The 15,609-nt window shown below is 55.0% G+C and overlaps 1 protein-coding gene across 3 annotated transcripts in view; it reads right to left on the reverse strand.

Moving 5' to 3' along the window:
• Positions 1 to 1,443: 1,443 nt before the first annotated feature.
• Positions 1,444 to 15,609, reverse strand: part of ZBTB16 (zinc finger and BTB domain containing 16) — a 183,185-nt gene continuing 169,019 nt past the window's right edge. For all 3 annotated transcript variants that reach the window (XM_045797815.2, XM_087868421.1, XM_087868422.1), the window contains exons 5-7: positions 13,831 to 14,001; positions 8,861 to 9,028; positions 1,444 to 6,860 (exon numbers count right to left, since the gene is read on the reverse strand). In XM_045797815.2, coding sequence (XP_045653771.2) covers positions 6,631 to 6,860; positions 8,861 to 9,028; positions 13,831 to 14,001 — 569 coding nt within the window. In that variant the 3' untranslated portion in view covers positions 1,444 to 6,630. The remainder of the gene's footprint in view (positions 6,861 to 8,860; positions 9,029 to 13,830; positions 14,002 to 15,609) is intronic.

A 15,609-nucleotide genomic window follows, 5' to 3' on the forward strand; every position in this document is an offset into this window, starting at 1 on the left:
GTGACTCAAAAGCAAACCAAATATATTTTTGGCAAAGGATAGTTTTCCAAGAGGAGCAATAAGGGGAGAGGAAAAAGAATGTGGGACAGAGACACAAAGGCCAGGAGGAATCTCCCAAAAAAATAATGAGAGAAGACAAGATTAGAGGAATAAAGAGAGATAAGCAGGGGGGGAATGAAAGAAACAGGCAGAGAGAAAAGGAGACAAGAAGGTAGTTAGAGAAGCCAACCCACAGAGGGGTCGAGCGGGTGCTACTGGGTCCCTTCCTCCTCCTGGGGAGGTCGCCCGGTGGTCCCAGGTTGAGTGTGGCTCCAGGTGGTTCTCCACTGGCAACCCCTGGGTCATGCAGACCTTGCCCCCCGCCAAAGGCTGGGCTTCCAGTCCACGCCCAGCGCAGGCAGGTTCGGCAGCCAGGCCTCCCCAGCAGGGTGTGGTGCAGAGGGGGGCGCTAGCTGAGCCGCGAACGATAGAGGTCCGGCGGCCCCTGAGGCTTGGCACTGGTCTCACCCCGCAGAGGCTGCAGCAGCAATCGAAGCTGGGTCCCTGGAGGGTCTAGGTGAGGGGACGGATTATTTCGGTGGAGCTGGCTGGACAGGTAGGACGGGCTCGGGCAGAGGTCCTGGGCCGAATTAGATGGAGTTGGTTTTACAGTTCTAGACACCCAGGGCCGTGCTGCCATCCCCAGGGAGAGGAAGCAAGGCGCAGAGAAGCACCCTTGACCCAGGGACAGGGAGAGGAGGGGGGGAAGCATGCTTTGTGCTGCTAGCGGTGATACTGGGTTTGCACCCCCACCTCCCACCCGTTCTAACCTGTTCTCATCGCCTTTCCCCATGGGGCCTGGCGGCCACAGACCCAGCCACCTTAAACTGGGTGGCAGCTTCTTGTTGAGAAATTTCAGGAAGTTGACAATGTCTCTGTAATGGAGAGGGGTCTGCCTCTGGAGTCCTGGGAAAAGCAAACCCGATCTGCTATCAGAAGACCCGGATGCAAGTTCGGGTCTGCCATTCACCAGCTGCGCGATCCTGACCGAGTTCTAGCATGAGCGAGCGGGCGGGCGGGCGAGCGGATTCTGTGGCTCCCTGCAGGCGGGCGTTTGTCTGTCCCATTCGGCTGTACTCCCGGGGCTCCCGGCAGGAGCTGGCAGGACCTACTGCAGGAACGCTGAAGAACTGACTGGACCGGCGCTGACTCCATACCTTGTTCCAAGGCCCAAATCACAGGGCACTGGATGCTGTTCTTAAACTAACCAAGTGTTAGAAAAAGATCTTGTGGAGCACGTATGTGCCCTGTAAGTATGGCGGAAAGGGCCACGTAACCACCCGAGCTCTCTCTCCCCCTCCCCGGGCAGAAATCTCAGTTCCTCCAGTTAACCAACCGCCCAAGACCAGGCAGCAAAGACATAGCAGTTTTTCTTTTTTAAAAAAGGGGACACTTCAAGCCAGAGACAACTGAATTAACTTTATTCTCTTCTAACTGCAGATTGAAGGTATACAACTGAACATTGCTATTTTTCTTATGAGACTTATAAATAAAAATACAAAAAATGTTCACTACAAAAAAATCTACTGTTAGTAGGATGTAAAAAATATTCTCTTTGCTAATAGAAGGCACAGACTTCACTCAGTGACACATGGAGAGAGAAAAAAACCTGCAGCAGTAAATTCATTTTTTTTTTCTTTTTTAAATCTCGTCAGAAACACTGAAATTACAAAGAAACGCATCAATCTACACAGAACGAAGGCAGATGCGGAAAAGCTGCGACCAGGACCGCACGGAGTCAGGGGAAGGGCACCAGGGGACAAGAGCAGGTAGGGCTGGCAAGCGAGACTGGAGGGAGGGGGCAGGGCGGGAGCTGGACGGGGGGGGGGGGGGGGGGGGCGGGGGGGCAGGGAAGGGACCGGGGGGGGGGGGGGGCGGGGAGAGAGAGATTTGTACAAAAAAGTAACCAGTAAAATTGAAGAAACAAAATTGGGCAGCCTCCTAAAATTAGGCTAAGAGGAGGTGCTGAGGTAGACATGAACTAGAACATCAATTAATTAAAAACACTATTCCGTAACACAGAGCGATCGGACTGGCACTTGTGCTGTCACCACATAAGACAAGCCACAAAAACAAACAAACAACAAAACAAAACATAATACCCAAACCAAAAGGCTTAGTTCTGCTTGGTCCAGCAGGGCAGCAGGGCCCTCAGTGCTATAATTTACATACGTATATATATATATTTATTCTTATATATATGGGTCGGATGTCATGGTGCACCACCACGGCTTCTTAACCTTACAAAGATCATGCATCACACACTAATGTGAACGAATTCTAGGACACACACCAGGAGGCTGGTACCCTGTCTGCAAAGTGGGACGCCGAGGACCGGGGGAGGCAGGGCAGCCAGCTCACAGGCCTGCGGGGCCTGCGCCCCTCTATCCCCACCCTTCTCCCCTGACCCAACCTCCCTGGTCTGTCTTGCACCCCTGCCCTGGCCCACTCTGCCCTATCCTCCACCTGTCAGCACCCCTGAGCTGGGTCAGTCTGGCTTCTCCTCCTGCTGAAATACCCAGGTAAGTGCCGCCATGAAGCTCCAGGAGCAGGAAACCAGGTGGGGGTAGAAAAAGAGAGAACATAGGCCTCGGAAAAATGAACAGAGTCGGATCTTCTTCTGCTTTTCCGTCTAACATCTGGTGCTCCCATCTTTCACTCTTGTTGGGCTTTTGCAGGGAACCGTCTACACATCTCCTCCTGCCCCCCTCCAGCCCTTGTGGACAGAGTCCGGAGGCGGCCCCACCACTGCTCACTCCCCTGCAAGGAGGTAAGCCAAATGGCCCTGTGTCTCCAGGGCCTCCTCACCCCTGCAGCCGGTGGTACCAAGGGCGTCCGGAAGGGTACCATACACTTGTGAAAAATTGCAGCAGTTTTGTTTTCTACACACGGAGAAACTGTTCAGGCACAAAGATTAAACAAGCCCGTATTTCATCCCTGGATTGTACTGAATCACTGGGGCCCCCAGCCTCCCTCCCCACCCCTGCACCCCAGATCTACCTTCCCGCTATCTGTGGCCTCCTCCAAAGCAGCCCAAAGCAGCCATGATATTTACTATTTTATATCTCTCTCTCGCTATATATATATATCTCTATATTTGTCTATCCTATATACACATAGGATTTTAATGCTTTGAATGAATGAAGGAGTGAACAGGGAAAGAGCACATGACGGGTAAATGTCACCAAAAGCATTAAGGGACACGACTGTAGGAGCTGAACACTAGAAAGGGACCATTAACCAGCTCGGACTTTCCGGGCTGGAGAAGCTTCGCGATGCTGGATAAGGCAGTAGCAGGTGGGGCAATCAGCAGTTCACAGCTAAAGGCAGCGGCTGGCCAAGGGGCCAGAGGGCAGAAGAGGGAAGTAAGAACACTCAGCTCTCACCTGGGGAGACACCACCCTCCCCCCTCCCTCATCTCCCCAGCCCCCCTTATCCAGACCCATCTAAAGACGCCACATACTTTTTGACCTTCACCTTGGCCATTAGGCCTGGCAAAGGCGGCCTTGGCAAGGTCCGAATGGTTTTGTCTTTGTGAGGAGGAACCCGGGAGAGAGGCACGCGGGGCTCCGCAGGGCATCGAGCTCCACGGGGGGAGGAAGGGCAAGCAGGACCAGCACAGGTGTCTCCCACCCGGTATCCTTCAGCCGCCGCCGCCCTGACCCTCGGGCCTTACTTCCGCGCCAGGGCCCCTGGCGGACGGTGGGGGCAGACAGGTGGTCATTTAGTACCGTCCAAGGCTGCAACACCAGATCACAACAACACTGCATGGTGTAACACACAGCCACACACAAAACACACGCACGCGCACAAAGGGATATTTTGGTGGTGGTGGTGGTGGATTTTTTTTTTGTCTTTTTTTTTTTCCTATTCACATTACAAAAGGAAAGGGCAAGGTCCTGTAGAACTGACGGATAACTAACAAACATTACAAAAATATTACAATTTGTAAATATTAGCTCAACCCTCTCAGCTTTTATGAATAGGGCAGGAGACCCAGGCTGCGGGGGAAGGGGGGGAGTGAGAGGTGTCAGCTAGGTCTATGGAATAGTTTGATTTTTTTTTCCTTCCCCACCAAAGTTGAATGATATCTTGCTGTTAAAATATTGTTTTCTGGGATTTACAGATCCCCTGAGGGCCAGCAGTCCCCTTTCTTCCCAGACTGGGGGAGGAAGCATAGTGCATAACGATTTCTTACAGACGGCCCCTCCCCCAGAAAATTTCCTTCTTTTCACATTATCAACATGACGACTGCTCTAGTCACATATTTCAAGTTTAACTTTTTTTTCCTTTCCAAAGCACAAAGTCATTATTACAATTGCAAAACAGCACCCTCCCGACCTTATCATCCCCCATCAAGTCTAGTGACAGTCCCCCAAATTCATATCGTCCCCAACACACAATTTTTAAGGCCTTCAGATTTGGTGGGCGAGATTGCAGGGGCAGACAGGAGGGCTGGGACCGAAGGACAGGGGGGTGGTCACAGCAGCACCCGTCCCTCCGACTTCCCTAGAGCCCTCATGACCCTTCTCCCCAAAACCGCTTCCCGAAACCACTTTTAAAAACCTAAAAATGCAGCCATAACTTTCTCAGAGAGAGAAAGGAAAGAAAACACACACACACACACACACACACACAACTCTTACAAATAAAGCGTGAGATGAAACAGAGGGCCCATCCCAAAGTGAACACAAATATTGCAAGTGTGCTTTCCAAAATTCAGGGTGGGGGGGGTTGGGGAGAAGTGGGGGGAGCAGAGCAGCAGAATGGGAGGCATGAAGAGAACGAAAGAAGAACTGGAGGAACATAAGAGGTAGCTTTTAGGAAAACAACACCCCCACCCTTACGCCACAAAACAAAGCCTGGCTCGTCCCCAGCCAGCCCTGAAGAGAGACCGGTTTTGGCAACAATCACACTCGCAGAGGTGGGGCTATGCAGTTGCCAAGATGTGAATAATACGGCCCCTAGACCCGCATCACCCAGCAAACTGTGAGCAAGGGGGGATCTTCTCCAGGAGGTTTTAGGCTGACCCCTTCTTGGGTGCAGAGGACTTCAGGCCCTGGGCAGAGCCACGGCTGACTCCAGCACGTCCGGACACCCCCGCCCCCCTTCTGCTGACCCCAGGTGCTCACGTTCAGATCCTGAGTACAACTCCTTCCAGCTGGGATGGGGAGGGCCCAAGGCCGGCTGAAGTCTATTAAACCAACTCTTAATTTACACAAAAAACAGAAAAGAACGTCCTCCCTATTCCTCCAACCCCCAACCAAAAAAGAGATACAGGGGTTAAAAAAGCTTATGAGGTCACAAAAAACTGAGGTAATTCAAGTACAATGTGCTAACAGGGGAACAGGGACACAGAAAAGAAGCAAAACATAACACAAGGGCCAAAGCGCTTTCAACTCCTCCTCCTCTCCTTCCTCCTCCCTATGGACTTGCCCCCCCCCCCCCGCCCGCCCCCAGCCAGGAATTCTGTGCTGCTTTCCGCACCAGGGCTGGGGTCCCCAGTGCAACTCAGCACCTGCCCCCGTCCCCCCATCCCCGGCCAGCTACCGGGACCCCTGGGCAGGGTGTCCCCTTCTCTGAGAAGGGCATCCGTGTCCTTGTCTTGGACAGCGGGTCCTTACATGGATCCCTTCTCCTAGGGACTGAAATGGGGCTGCAGGGATTTGTGCGGGTTTGTTTGGTGGGACAGTATATAGTTAGTTACGTTTTCCCATTTTGGAAGCAAAAGCAGCTCTGCAAGGACCTCGCTCACGACAGGGCTTGACTAGGGTGGGCTACTCTGTTTATTTTGTGTTCTCAGAAAGCTGAGGGCAGGGTGGGGACTCTGGAGTCAAACACAGCTTCCCCGTTAGGGAGGCTGGGCGAGGAGGAAGACGCCTCCCCACCGCCCCCCACCCCGTCCGTCCATGAGGGGCTGGGCGCCCCTGCACTTGGAGGACAGGAATCACGGGGAGGCATGTGTCAGAATGGTGGTGGCAGTGGGGGGGGTGTGTACAGGGGAAGCAACAGACAAACTGAGTGGTAGGAAGGGAAGGGGAGCCCTTCCCACCCCAATCTGCCCCAGCAAACCAGAGCTGTGCTGTGACCATCAACTCATGACCCGGCCCAGTCCCCCACCTGTAGGCCCCCTCCCTGCCCCCAGCCCCCTTCTTCTGAGAAGTCAGCAAGAGGGTGACAGGAAGATTGTTTGGCTCTGACCAGAGGCTCCCCCCCTTCTAGTCTCCACTTCTGGACGCAAAAGGGGGGTCTGGGTGGAGGGAAGAGAAAAATATACCACCATCTGAGCTGAACCAACCACCTCCACCCCCACCCAAGAAAATGAGGCCAACCTCCAGCCAGAAAGGAGGGACAGAGGCTCCCCCCACCTCCCCAGGGACGGGCAGTGGCCGGGCATCCGGGTCACCTGGAGCCCCACAGAGAGGCCAAGGCTAGACAGCTATCAGGTTTCCTTTTTCTTGTCTCTCTTTTTTTTCCTTTTTTTTTCTTTTTTTTCTTTCCTTTTTTTTTTTCTGTTTCTCTTTTCTCGCCCAGTCCTCCGCCGACCTCGCCCCGCAGACGCGCCTCTCCGCCGGCTGCCCGCGGCCCGCCTCACACGTAGCACAGGTAGAGGTACGTCTTCTCTATCCTCCAGTCGGGCGGGATCTCCTCGGGCTTGTGGCCCTTCATGTGCTTCTGCATGGAGGACAGGCTGGGGCAGTACTCCGTGCAGATGGTGCACTGGTAGGGCGACGCCCCGTTGTGCGTCCGCAGGTGCTTGATCATGGCCGAGTAGTCCCGGGAGCGCTGGTGGCACAGCTTGCACTCGAAGGGCTTCTCGCCTGGGGGGGGGTGGGAGAGAGCCAGGACAGAGCGACAGGGCCGTGAGGGCCTCCCCGGGAAGCTCGCACCCCCCTCACGCCTGCTGGGGGGTCGGTCCCTCTAGTTCAGCGCTTTCCTCTAGAACTCTCCGTGATGATGGAGGCACCACCCAGTACGGGAGCTGCTGGTCCGCAGGGCTGTGGGGCGCCCGCCGCGCGGCCAGGGCACCCGGAGCTGCGTGTTCCGTGGCACCTCCCTGTTGCTCGTCTCACCAGCCACGTGCAGCTAGCGGCTGCAGTGCTGCTCAGACACCCTTAGTCCTGCCTTACTCTTCTCAACCCTCCCAGAGGCCCAGAATCTTCCCTTCTGAAGAAAGGATAGGAGGGTCTAGAAAAGGGGCAGCGAGGTCCCGAAAGCCCTTGGGGATGGCTCTTCAGCACGGTTGCTTCCAGGGGAACAAGGGCTAGAGTCCTTTCGGGGCTACAGCTGGTGGGGAGTAGGGGGGGTGAAAGTGGGGGAACCCTGTCCTTCAAACATGCTCCATCCGGGTTGCCTGTTCCTCTAAGGCTCCGAGAAGCGGCCCCCGGACCCTGCCTTCCCAGTGAGGCTAGAATGAGGGGAAGGGACAGCCAGCCTGGGAGTGCCCGGCCACACCCTAGCTGCTACCCACCCTCCTCCCGGGTAGAGTCCCCTGGAGCTGAGCAGAGGCTGTGAGGGAACCTTGTTTCGATACAGTAACTAACTGGCCAGCCATCTCACTATCGATACTCCTCTGTGCAGAGGCCCCAGCAAATAATGAAGTAATGAACAGCCAAAGTGATCTAACTATCGACCCACTATTTACAATAGTCACCACCAATGCATTTAATGATCCGCTCGCCAGGTCACATCCCCGGCAGGGGGCTAAGGAAGCCCCAGGGCTCTGAGAAATGCTCAGAGTGACTCTAGCTGTCAGCACCAAGCACCCGAGGCTCTCCTTGTGGCTCAAGCTGGGAAAGCAAAGCTATGACAACGAAGTATCCTCTCCTTATTGCTTCCTCCGTTCTCCAACCCCCCTCCCCGCCCGCCCCTGCCCTGCACATGGACGCGAACTCTCCCCTTGGCCAGCAGGACCTGTCTGAAGTCATCTGTCCCCCGTCCTCTGGTCAGGACAGCTATTTCCCCTGATCAGAGGAGGCTTCCTAGTTTGCTAGATTCTACTACCTTCCACTACCTCTTATCCCCATAGGAAGTCCTTCTGAATATCTACCTACCCCCCCCAACCTGCAGCATGCTGCTGGTAAATATGTTTAACAACCGGCTCTCCGGAAAGGTGGGATTTTGTGCATTTGCCCGTGGCCGTGTTGTGACTACGCCCAACGTGGCTGACTCGAAGCCGCTGACGTGATGTCACCGCACGTGGAGTCGGGAAGATGTGTGCGGGATGGCCTGTTGCAGGCTAGTGCCCCATGTCGGGCAGTGCTGGACCCCGGGGCCACTTCCACGCGTTCTGTCCCCAGACCCCACACTGGATCACATTTCTCTTACATAAAAAGCAACGCGGGGGCCCTCTGAGATGGTAAACATCATGCACGTAGAAGGGTTTCTGAATGCCTCTGCTCTCTGCAAGGAGCTGCATCTGACTCCCAGCGTCCCAGCCCTCATCCTTACCTAACTCAGTGCCCCCTAGACCCCAGGAACAAGAAACCACGCCAGCCTTTGCTTGTGGTCATCAGGCCAACCTGACCCCAATTCAGGACTCACAGATCGATGTCATCTGCAAACTATTGGCGTGGCCGCCTGGAAGGCCAGTCTGGGCTCCTGGACAGTGTGTGGTGATCGACTAGCAATGTCTGCCTCGGCCTTGACCCTGCCGGTGTCGGCACAAGGGCCATCGTGCTCACTTTTCCCAGAACACGTTCCACATTTTGGCTTAGCCTCGGACCACGTTCACCTGGGCTGCTCTGGAGAACCACCTGCCCCCTGCCCCTGACACCCAGGTCCCTGTGCCAGCTCGGGGGCCCTCACCGGTCCTCGGTACCTGTGTGCACCCTATAGTGCGTCTCCAGCTGGTGCTTGAGGCTGAACTTCTTGCCACAACCATTGCATTCGTAGGGTTTCTCGCCTGTGTGGATGCGTTTGTGACTCTTGAGCGTGCTCTCGTCCCGGAAGCAGCTACCACAGAACTCACACTCGTACGGGTGGTCACCTGCAGGGACAAGGGGCTGGATCAGGGCCTTGCCTCCCCATCCCCTCTCTAGGAGACAGCAGGGCATGTTCAGTGCGCCAGGAAAATGAGACTGCCTGTCTTCGCCGCTGTTCCCCAAAGACAACATCAAGACCCACGGACGCCTCTGGCCTCTGGTGTGAACTGGGCGGTGTACGTGTGCACACATACTACTTCACTGCAGCCCAGGGCTCGTCCGTGGGTCCAGAGCCGGTCTCAGGAAGAGAGAGCCCGTTTGGTTCAGGGATGAACAGCAGGCCCCAGCAAGCAGGCCCCCACAAGGGGAGAACAGACCAGTGTGCTTTGACACCTTGCCCCCCAGCTTCCCATGCTACCTTCTCTCCGTTTCCTGTAGGTCAGGGGCAAAAGCCATTCCAGCCCGACTGCCTCCTCTACCCTTGAAACCACCCTACAATTTGGGGAACTAGAACATGCTGTCCCCCAAATGCACTCTGCTCTCTCCCCACCCCACAGTTGCAGCAGCTATCCCCTCTGCTTGATTTCCTCTTTTCCTCCCAGCAAACTCCTAGTCACCCTTCAAGGCCCAGCTCACACGTCACCGTCACCATGGTTCAGAAGTGTCCCTTTGGTGCCTCCTACCCAGGCAAGCTGAGTCACTTTCTTCTGTCTCAAAAGAGAAAAAATATCTAGCATGGTGGAATTTTAGTAGCAGGACAATTTTTATGGTACTTTCTAATTGAAACGGCCCAATCTGTTGAGGGCTCGCTACCGTACTAGGAACCTTACACACATCGTATCATGTAATCATTGCAATAACCTGATGAGAGAGGCAGAATTCTCATCATACAGATGGGAAGAATGAGATGCTTAGATGGTCTCTAAGGTCAAATAGCTCGTAAGCAGCGGAGTCGGGATTCAGATCTGGTTTCTGAGGCTGGACACGGGATAACTTATCAGATGCCCAAGTGACGCGCTGTCCTGTTTCTCCTGCCATGCGCACCGGGCCTCTAGATGGAAGCGCCTCAAGGGCAAGGAGGGAGTCTCGTTAATCCTTGCTGCCCAGGTACGCAGCACAGGGCCGACCCGGAAAACACGCTCGGGAAAGGGCGGGGAGATGGTGCTCGGGGAGAGTGGCCGCCCCTCGGCCTGGAAGGGGTGCCCGTCAGCCTCCGTTCTGTGCGTTGCATTTGCCAGGCCCTGGAAGGTGTGAGGTTGGGGTGTGGGGATTCACCATCTTTTGCTTTGTACCCAAAGTGGAAGCTTTGGGGGCTGAAAGGTGAGGCCTTCAGCGACTTATTTATTACAGGAGTGAAGGCAGAGACAATAAAGATAGATGGATCACCCCAGACTTTGTTCATGAATATTTAAATATCGCTGATTCGTCTTGTCACTGTAATTACAATTTCTCTGGGCTGCATCTCCAACAACCACAGTTTATGGTAAAGAATGGCCCACTGTATTTCACTTGTCCCTCTGCAGATGTGCGGGGCTGCCAACCGTGTAATGTCCTCTGCATTTCATACATTTTCTTCAGCTGCTGGTTTAAGGCATCCACAATGACCTACGTTTTTTCATTATCCCCATGTCAAACTGCACTCGTGCCTGGGCATAAATTGTCCTTCTCGTTATAGACTCGCATGCCTGTGCCTTCACTTCCTCTTTAAAATGATATTTTACTCTCTTGTCTCTCTCCTCCTCAGGCCGCTAACCAAACCTCCCCCCTTCTCAAACGCAGGCCCCTGTCCCCACATAAATTCTCATCTCTTCTGATGGCTCTGAAGGGTTTTTAAGGCTCTGTGGGGAGTGGATGCTGGGGTCTGCTCACTGCCGGCTCTCTCTCTCTGCAAGAAGCCCCAAAGGCAGGGAGGGGTGGGGGGAGCACTCCCGCGAGGAGTCAGACAGTCCGACGGAGAAGCTGGAAGTGCAGACCAGCCCCTGACACCGGTTCTTGCCCATCTAGGAGGCACAGCCCTGGCCCAGAGGCACGTGAGGGGCTGGGGACAGACCCAATCCTAGGGTTCTCGGCACCTACCCGCCCTCTCTCTGCCAGCGCTGTGCAGACCGCCCTGGTCCGCAGCCACCAGCCCCACCCAACCCAAGGGGAGTAGAGGTCCGTGCAGACCCTGGTCCTCATTAGTTGTGTCTGAGTGAGGGTCAGTCTGTGCGGGCCTGTGTCCGCATGCCACTCCCTCTCTGTGCAGACGTCTGCACACACAGCCCCCGTCTGCACACACAGCCCCCGTCTGACATCCGACTCCCCCTCCCTGCCGAATTGGCAACGATAACGACTTTAATCAAGGATTCAGTATCCTCATTAAGATATAAATAAATAAATAAAGCAAGGGCCACGTGAGACTTCCAACGAGAGCCGGTAATTAAAACGTACATCGGCAGCCGCCCGGCCGGGGGGTGAGGTAGGGGGAGGCCGCCGTCTGTGCCTTTCCCTCCAGAGGGGGGCCCTAAGAGTTTAAAAAACAAAGGGTTAAGGCAGAGAGGTTTGTTTGATCAGATTTTTATGAATTTAATTATGAAGTGGATCACATGTTAAATGAGTTTAAATAGGAAATCTCCAGAGTCGGCCCAGGGAAAGGAGTAAAAAGAACTTAGAAGAAAACACACACACACACGCTTTGAAGCATGGCAAGCACCTGGCCTAAAACCCTCACCCTGAGAGTTAATGGTGTCAGTGTTGCCATAATGTACACAGAACTGGCTGCAGAACTCAAAATCCAATTTGTCGTATGTTGATTAACTCTGTAGCCTCTTTAATGAGCTTGACATTAAGTGCAGGACAAACGAGACTAATTAGAGCCCCTCTGGCCTGCCCGGTGCATCTGTGACCCCGGCGGCCTGGCCTCACCTGGTGGTTTCCCTGGCACCAGCCAGGCCCCCATCCCGGCAGCTCCTCGGGCCCCTCCCTGGCAGCCCCGCCCTTTAGCACAGCTGAGAGTTTATTATATGATGAGCCGTGTGAATCAGGGAGCCATCAATGCCAAGAGCGTGGCTGGCCTAACCTACCAAACACAGCTGCCGATGCTAAACACCCGGCCCCGGCAGCAACTGGGCCAAGAACAACGGAATATTAATGAGGCATTGTGTGGGGGGTGTGCTGGGCCTGCGGAGGGCTTGTGTGCACGGGGCCTCACTGGTGTGAAAGTCGATGGGTGTCTGTGTGCACGCGTGTGGGCAGCACCGTGCTCCACGTTTCCTAGAACAAGTACTTCTCCCAAACTCTGTCCCGAGACAGCCCCTCCCCGCAGATCTGTGCCATGACGGACACAGGAGCAGGTGATATTCTGATGTCTGCGCTCCTGGAAGGGAGCACGGGCAGAGCAGGGCATATCCGGAGTGGACTTATTAGCAGGTTGGGGTCATTCAAGCCCCATGAAGCCAACTGATTTGACCTAGCAGCATGCTCCGAAGTGGCTGAAAGGTGACCGGCCACGTTGTCAAGGCTGAACTTGGGGACCCAGTGCGGGGGGGGGTGTGGACAGGAGAGTGCACAGACCTGCAGGACATGTGTATACAGTCACTACAGAGAAGACATCCCTTCTTCCTTAGCCCTTCTTGTCGGGCCCTACTCTCTGGGACCTCCCCTTGTTTTACGCCAGCAAACGTCCATTGTTCCAAGCCACCAGTCAGGTGATGCTTAAGGCAATATGCTCCCCTCAAGTGAATGACCTCAAAAAGTGCGAGGCCAGGCAGGCTCCTGGATGAGGATGCGCACTGCTGGGAGGACAGACCTGCTCAGTCCATGGTAAGTAAAGCCCGTCCCTCTGTCAGCAGAGCCTGCCACCCAAGAAAGGTCTGGCCTGCATACTTAATCCCAGAGCTGTGACAAGACCCAAGGATGAGGAGAGAGAAGGTCCCCCCATTCCTGTCTTGAGGCACTTCTCCAAGAGATATGAGCATACACCCTGTTATAGACCCCGATATGGAGTCTGCCTCTCTGTCTCCCCGCCCCACCCTGTCCCCCACTCTCACTCTAAACCCAGGACAAAGCACACACAAGCAGAGACACACATTGACTCAGAAAGGGACACTCCTTTTTCCACGTGTAGTCAGTGAAGACCAATTTTGTCATAGAGAAAGGAATGAATTTAAGTCACCCATTACCTTGCTAGGGGATCAGAGGCTGCTACCAGAAAGGAACGTGCCTCCTGGTCCTCGAGGTCAACCTAGAGTATGGTGGCAGGGACGAGCCAGGACCTGGACACATGGCCCAACCCCTTGACTCACAACTACTTTTCTGCTCCATCATCTGGCTCATTGTTTATATGCCCTCATCGTCTCCCCGAATCAAGGTTAATGGCCAAGGACAGAAAATCTGCTTCTGTTATTTTAGAGCAAGCAGGACCCCTTCTTAACATTCCTGGGGCTGACGGCAAGAGCACGTGTCCATGGGGTGGAGGACAGGGAGAGGGAGGGCTGTGGCACGGACAGGTAGAGACCAAGCGGGTAGGCTTTTCTCAAAATGGGTTTTGGGTCCACCTGCATCAGAATCTTTTGGGAATATGTATTCATCACGCTGAGTCTTGGCACCCTCTCCATAGCCGTGAAGTCAGAGTTTCTGAGGGGGAGACCCAAGAGCCTGCATTTCTAATGAATATCCTCTCCGTGGAGCGCAGAGAGATTGGGACCCCAAGGTGGGATGGGGAGAAGAACTAGCAACATATACCTACACAACGGAAGCCCCTCCATGCCCACCTTGAGCAAAGAAGGGCCGAGGGCCGACTCGGCCTGACACCTCCCCTTTCTGTTTTCGGAGGTGAATCCAGACACGATGCCAGAGGCGGGCCCTGCCATCCCCTGGACGGGCTTACCTGTGTGCGAGCGCAGGTGGCGTTTGAGGGCGGTGTGGCTGGGGAAGGTGCGGTTGCACTCGCTGCAGATATAGCTGCGCACGCCGGCGTGGACCTCCATGTGCTGCTGGAGCGCGCTCTGCGCCTGGAAACGCTTCCCGCACAGCAGACAGAAGACGGCCATGTCGGCGCCTGCGGGCAACAGGGCGGGGAGAGCCTCAGGAGGGTGCAGCACAAGGCCACCGTGGCCTCAGCCGGGCTCGAGCGAGAGCCAGGAGCCCGGGTCAGGCTGTGCCTCTGCCCCCCAGCTCAGGGGCGAACCCGGAGGCGGACCAGGCCCCGCAGCGTGGATGCGGCACTTAGCCTGTGGCTCCGGGGCTGGACAAGATCAACTTACCTCGCACCCCTGCGACACCTAAAGTCTAGCGGGAGAGAGAGACAATCAAATCCGTCGCCACGACAAACGTGCGTCGGCAGCCGCGTGGGGTGCTGTGTCAAAGGCAGGGCACTAAGAGGGCACTTATCAGAGGGGCTTTTTGGAGGCTGGGGCAGGAGGTGGGAAGTCGGGGTGGTCTTCGGGGTGGGGGATCGCACTCATGAAGACAGCGCGTGCCAGCCAGGGGTCAAATGGAGCGAGTTTAAAGTCCCGTCTCCAGAAGGCAGGCTCTACCCGCTCACCTCTCAGATGAGGTGAATGGGGCACCTAGATTGTGCAACTTGTCCAAAGTTCCACAGAGTTCAGAAGGTGCAGAGACACAGTCTGAACCCAGGCTGCCTGGGTCCGAGTCTGCCCCAGAGGCTAGCTACAGACCCTGTTCTTTTAACCAGTTCTCCCTTCACCGAGGCACGCATCTTAAGTGTCCTCATTCAACAAATATTATTCTAGGACCTTCTATAAGGAGGGCTCCCTTTTGGGCACTGGGGATCTCACCATGGGAAACTATACAAAGTCCCTGCTTCATCACAGATGTCACCCAGCACACAGGACCAGGGCGGGGAGAGCATCCATGAACACTCTGGGCCTTGAGAGAAACGCAGTTATCAGAGAATCAGACAGAAGAACAGCATCGCTAGGGAGGTGGGGGGACAGTGGAGGGGAAGAAGTAGGCAGGGCCAGGTCATATGGAGGTCTTGAAAACCACGTGAAGACATCTGGGCTGCATCTCAAGACCAATGGGCAACTGTCAAAGGATTTTAAGCTAGTGAGTGGCATGAGATTTTCATTTCATTCTGTCTGGTCATTCCCTGCAGTGATCGCAAGCACAGGTAGGTACCCCATGGTACCCTACAAAGGCAAGCTGCTATCTTGTTCGTTCTCAACCCCCTTTCTGATCCTGCCCTGGAACCATAGCCTGTCTGGGTACAGCAGCACATGAGGAAGCATCTAGGACCCCCCCCATCGGAGTCCTCACTGGTAGCTCATTGCCCACCCTTTTGGATCCTATTTCCCTAAGCATGTCAGCTCCCCTGGGAAGCTCATCTGCTCCCCTCTTGCTGGCATCTGGGCAGTATCACCGGTGCTCAGCCCTGCACCGCCCGACCGTGTAAAGGACACAAGTGGGAAAGATGGACAGGCCTCACATCTGTCAATGCAGCCTGAGGGGAAGAAGGGCAGAGCACTGGTTGCTCAGTGTGGAATCAAGGAGCTCCGGGTAGAAAGGGGGTGAAGAGAAAGACAGCGTGAAGACCTTGCTGCCACCCTGGCCCATCCACGGAGAGAGCAAAGGGGTGGTCTGTTCTCACAGCCTCAGTCCCATTCGTGGCTGGGTTTTGGATGAACTAGGGGGGAGGCCAGACCCT

Source organism: Ursus americanus, chromosome 16, assembly GCF_024610735.1.
Source record: "Ursus americanus isolate L20-20 chromosome 16, mUrsAme1.1.p, whole genome shotgun sequence".
Lineage (NCBI taxonomy): Eukaryota > Metazoa > Chordata > Mammalia > Carnivora > Ursidae > Ursus > Ursus americanus.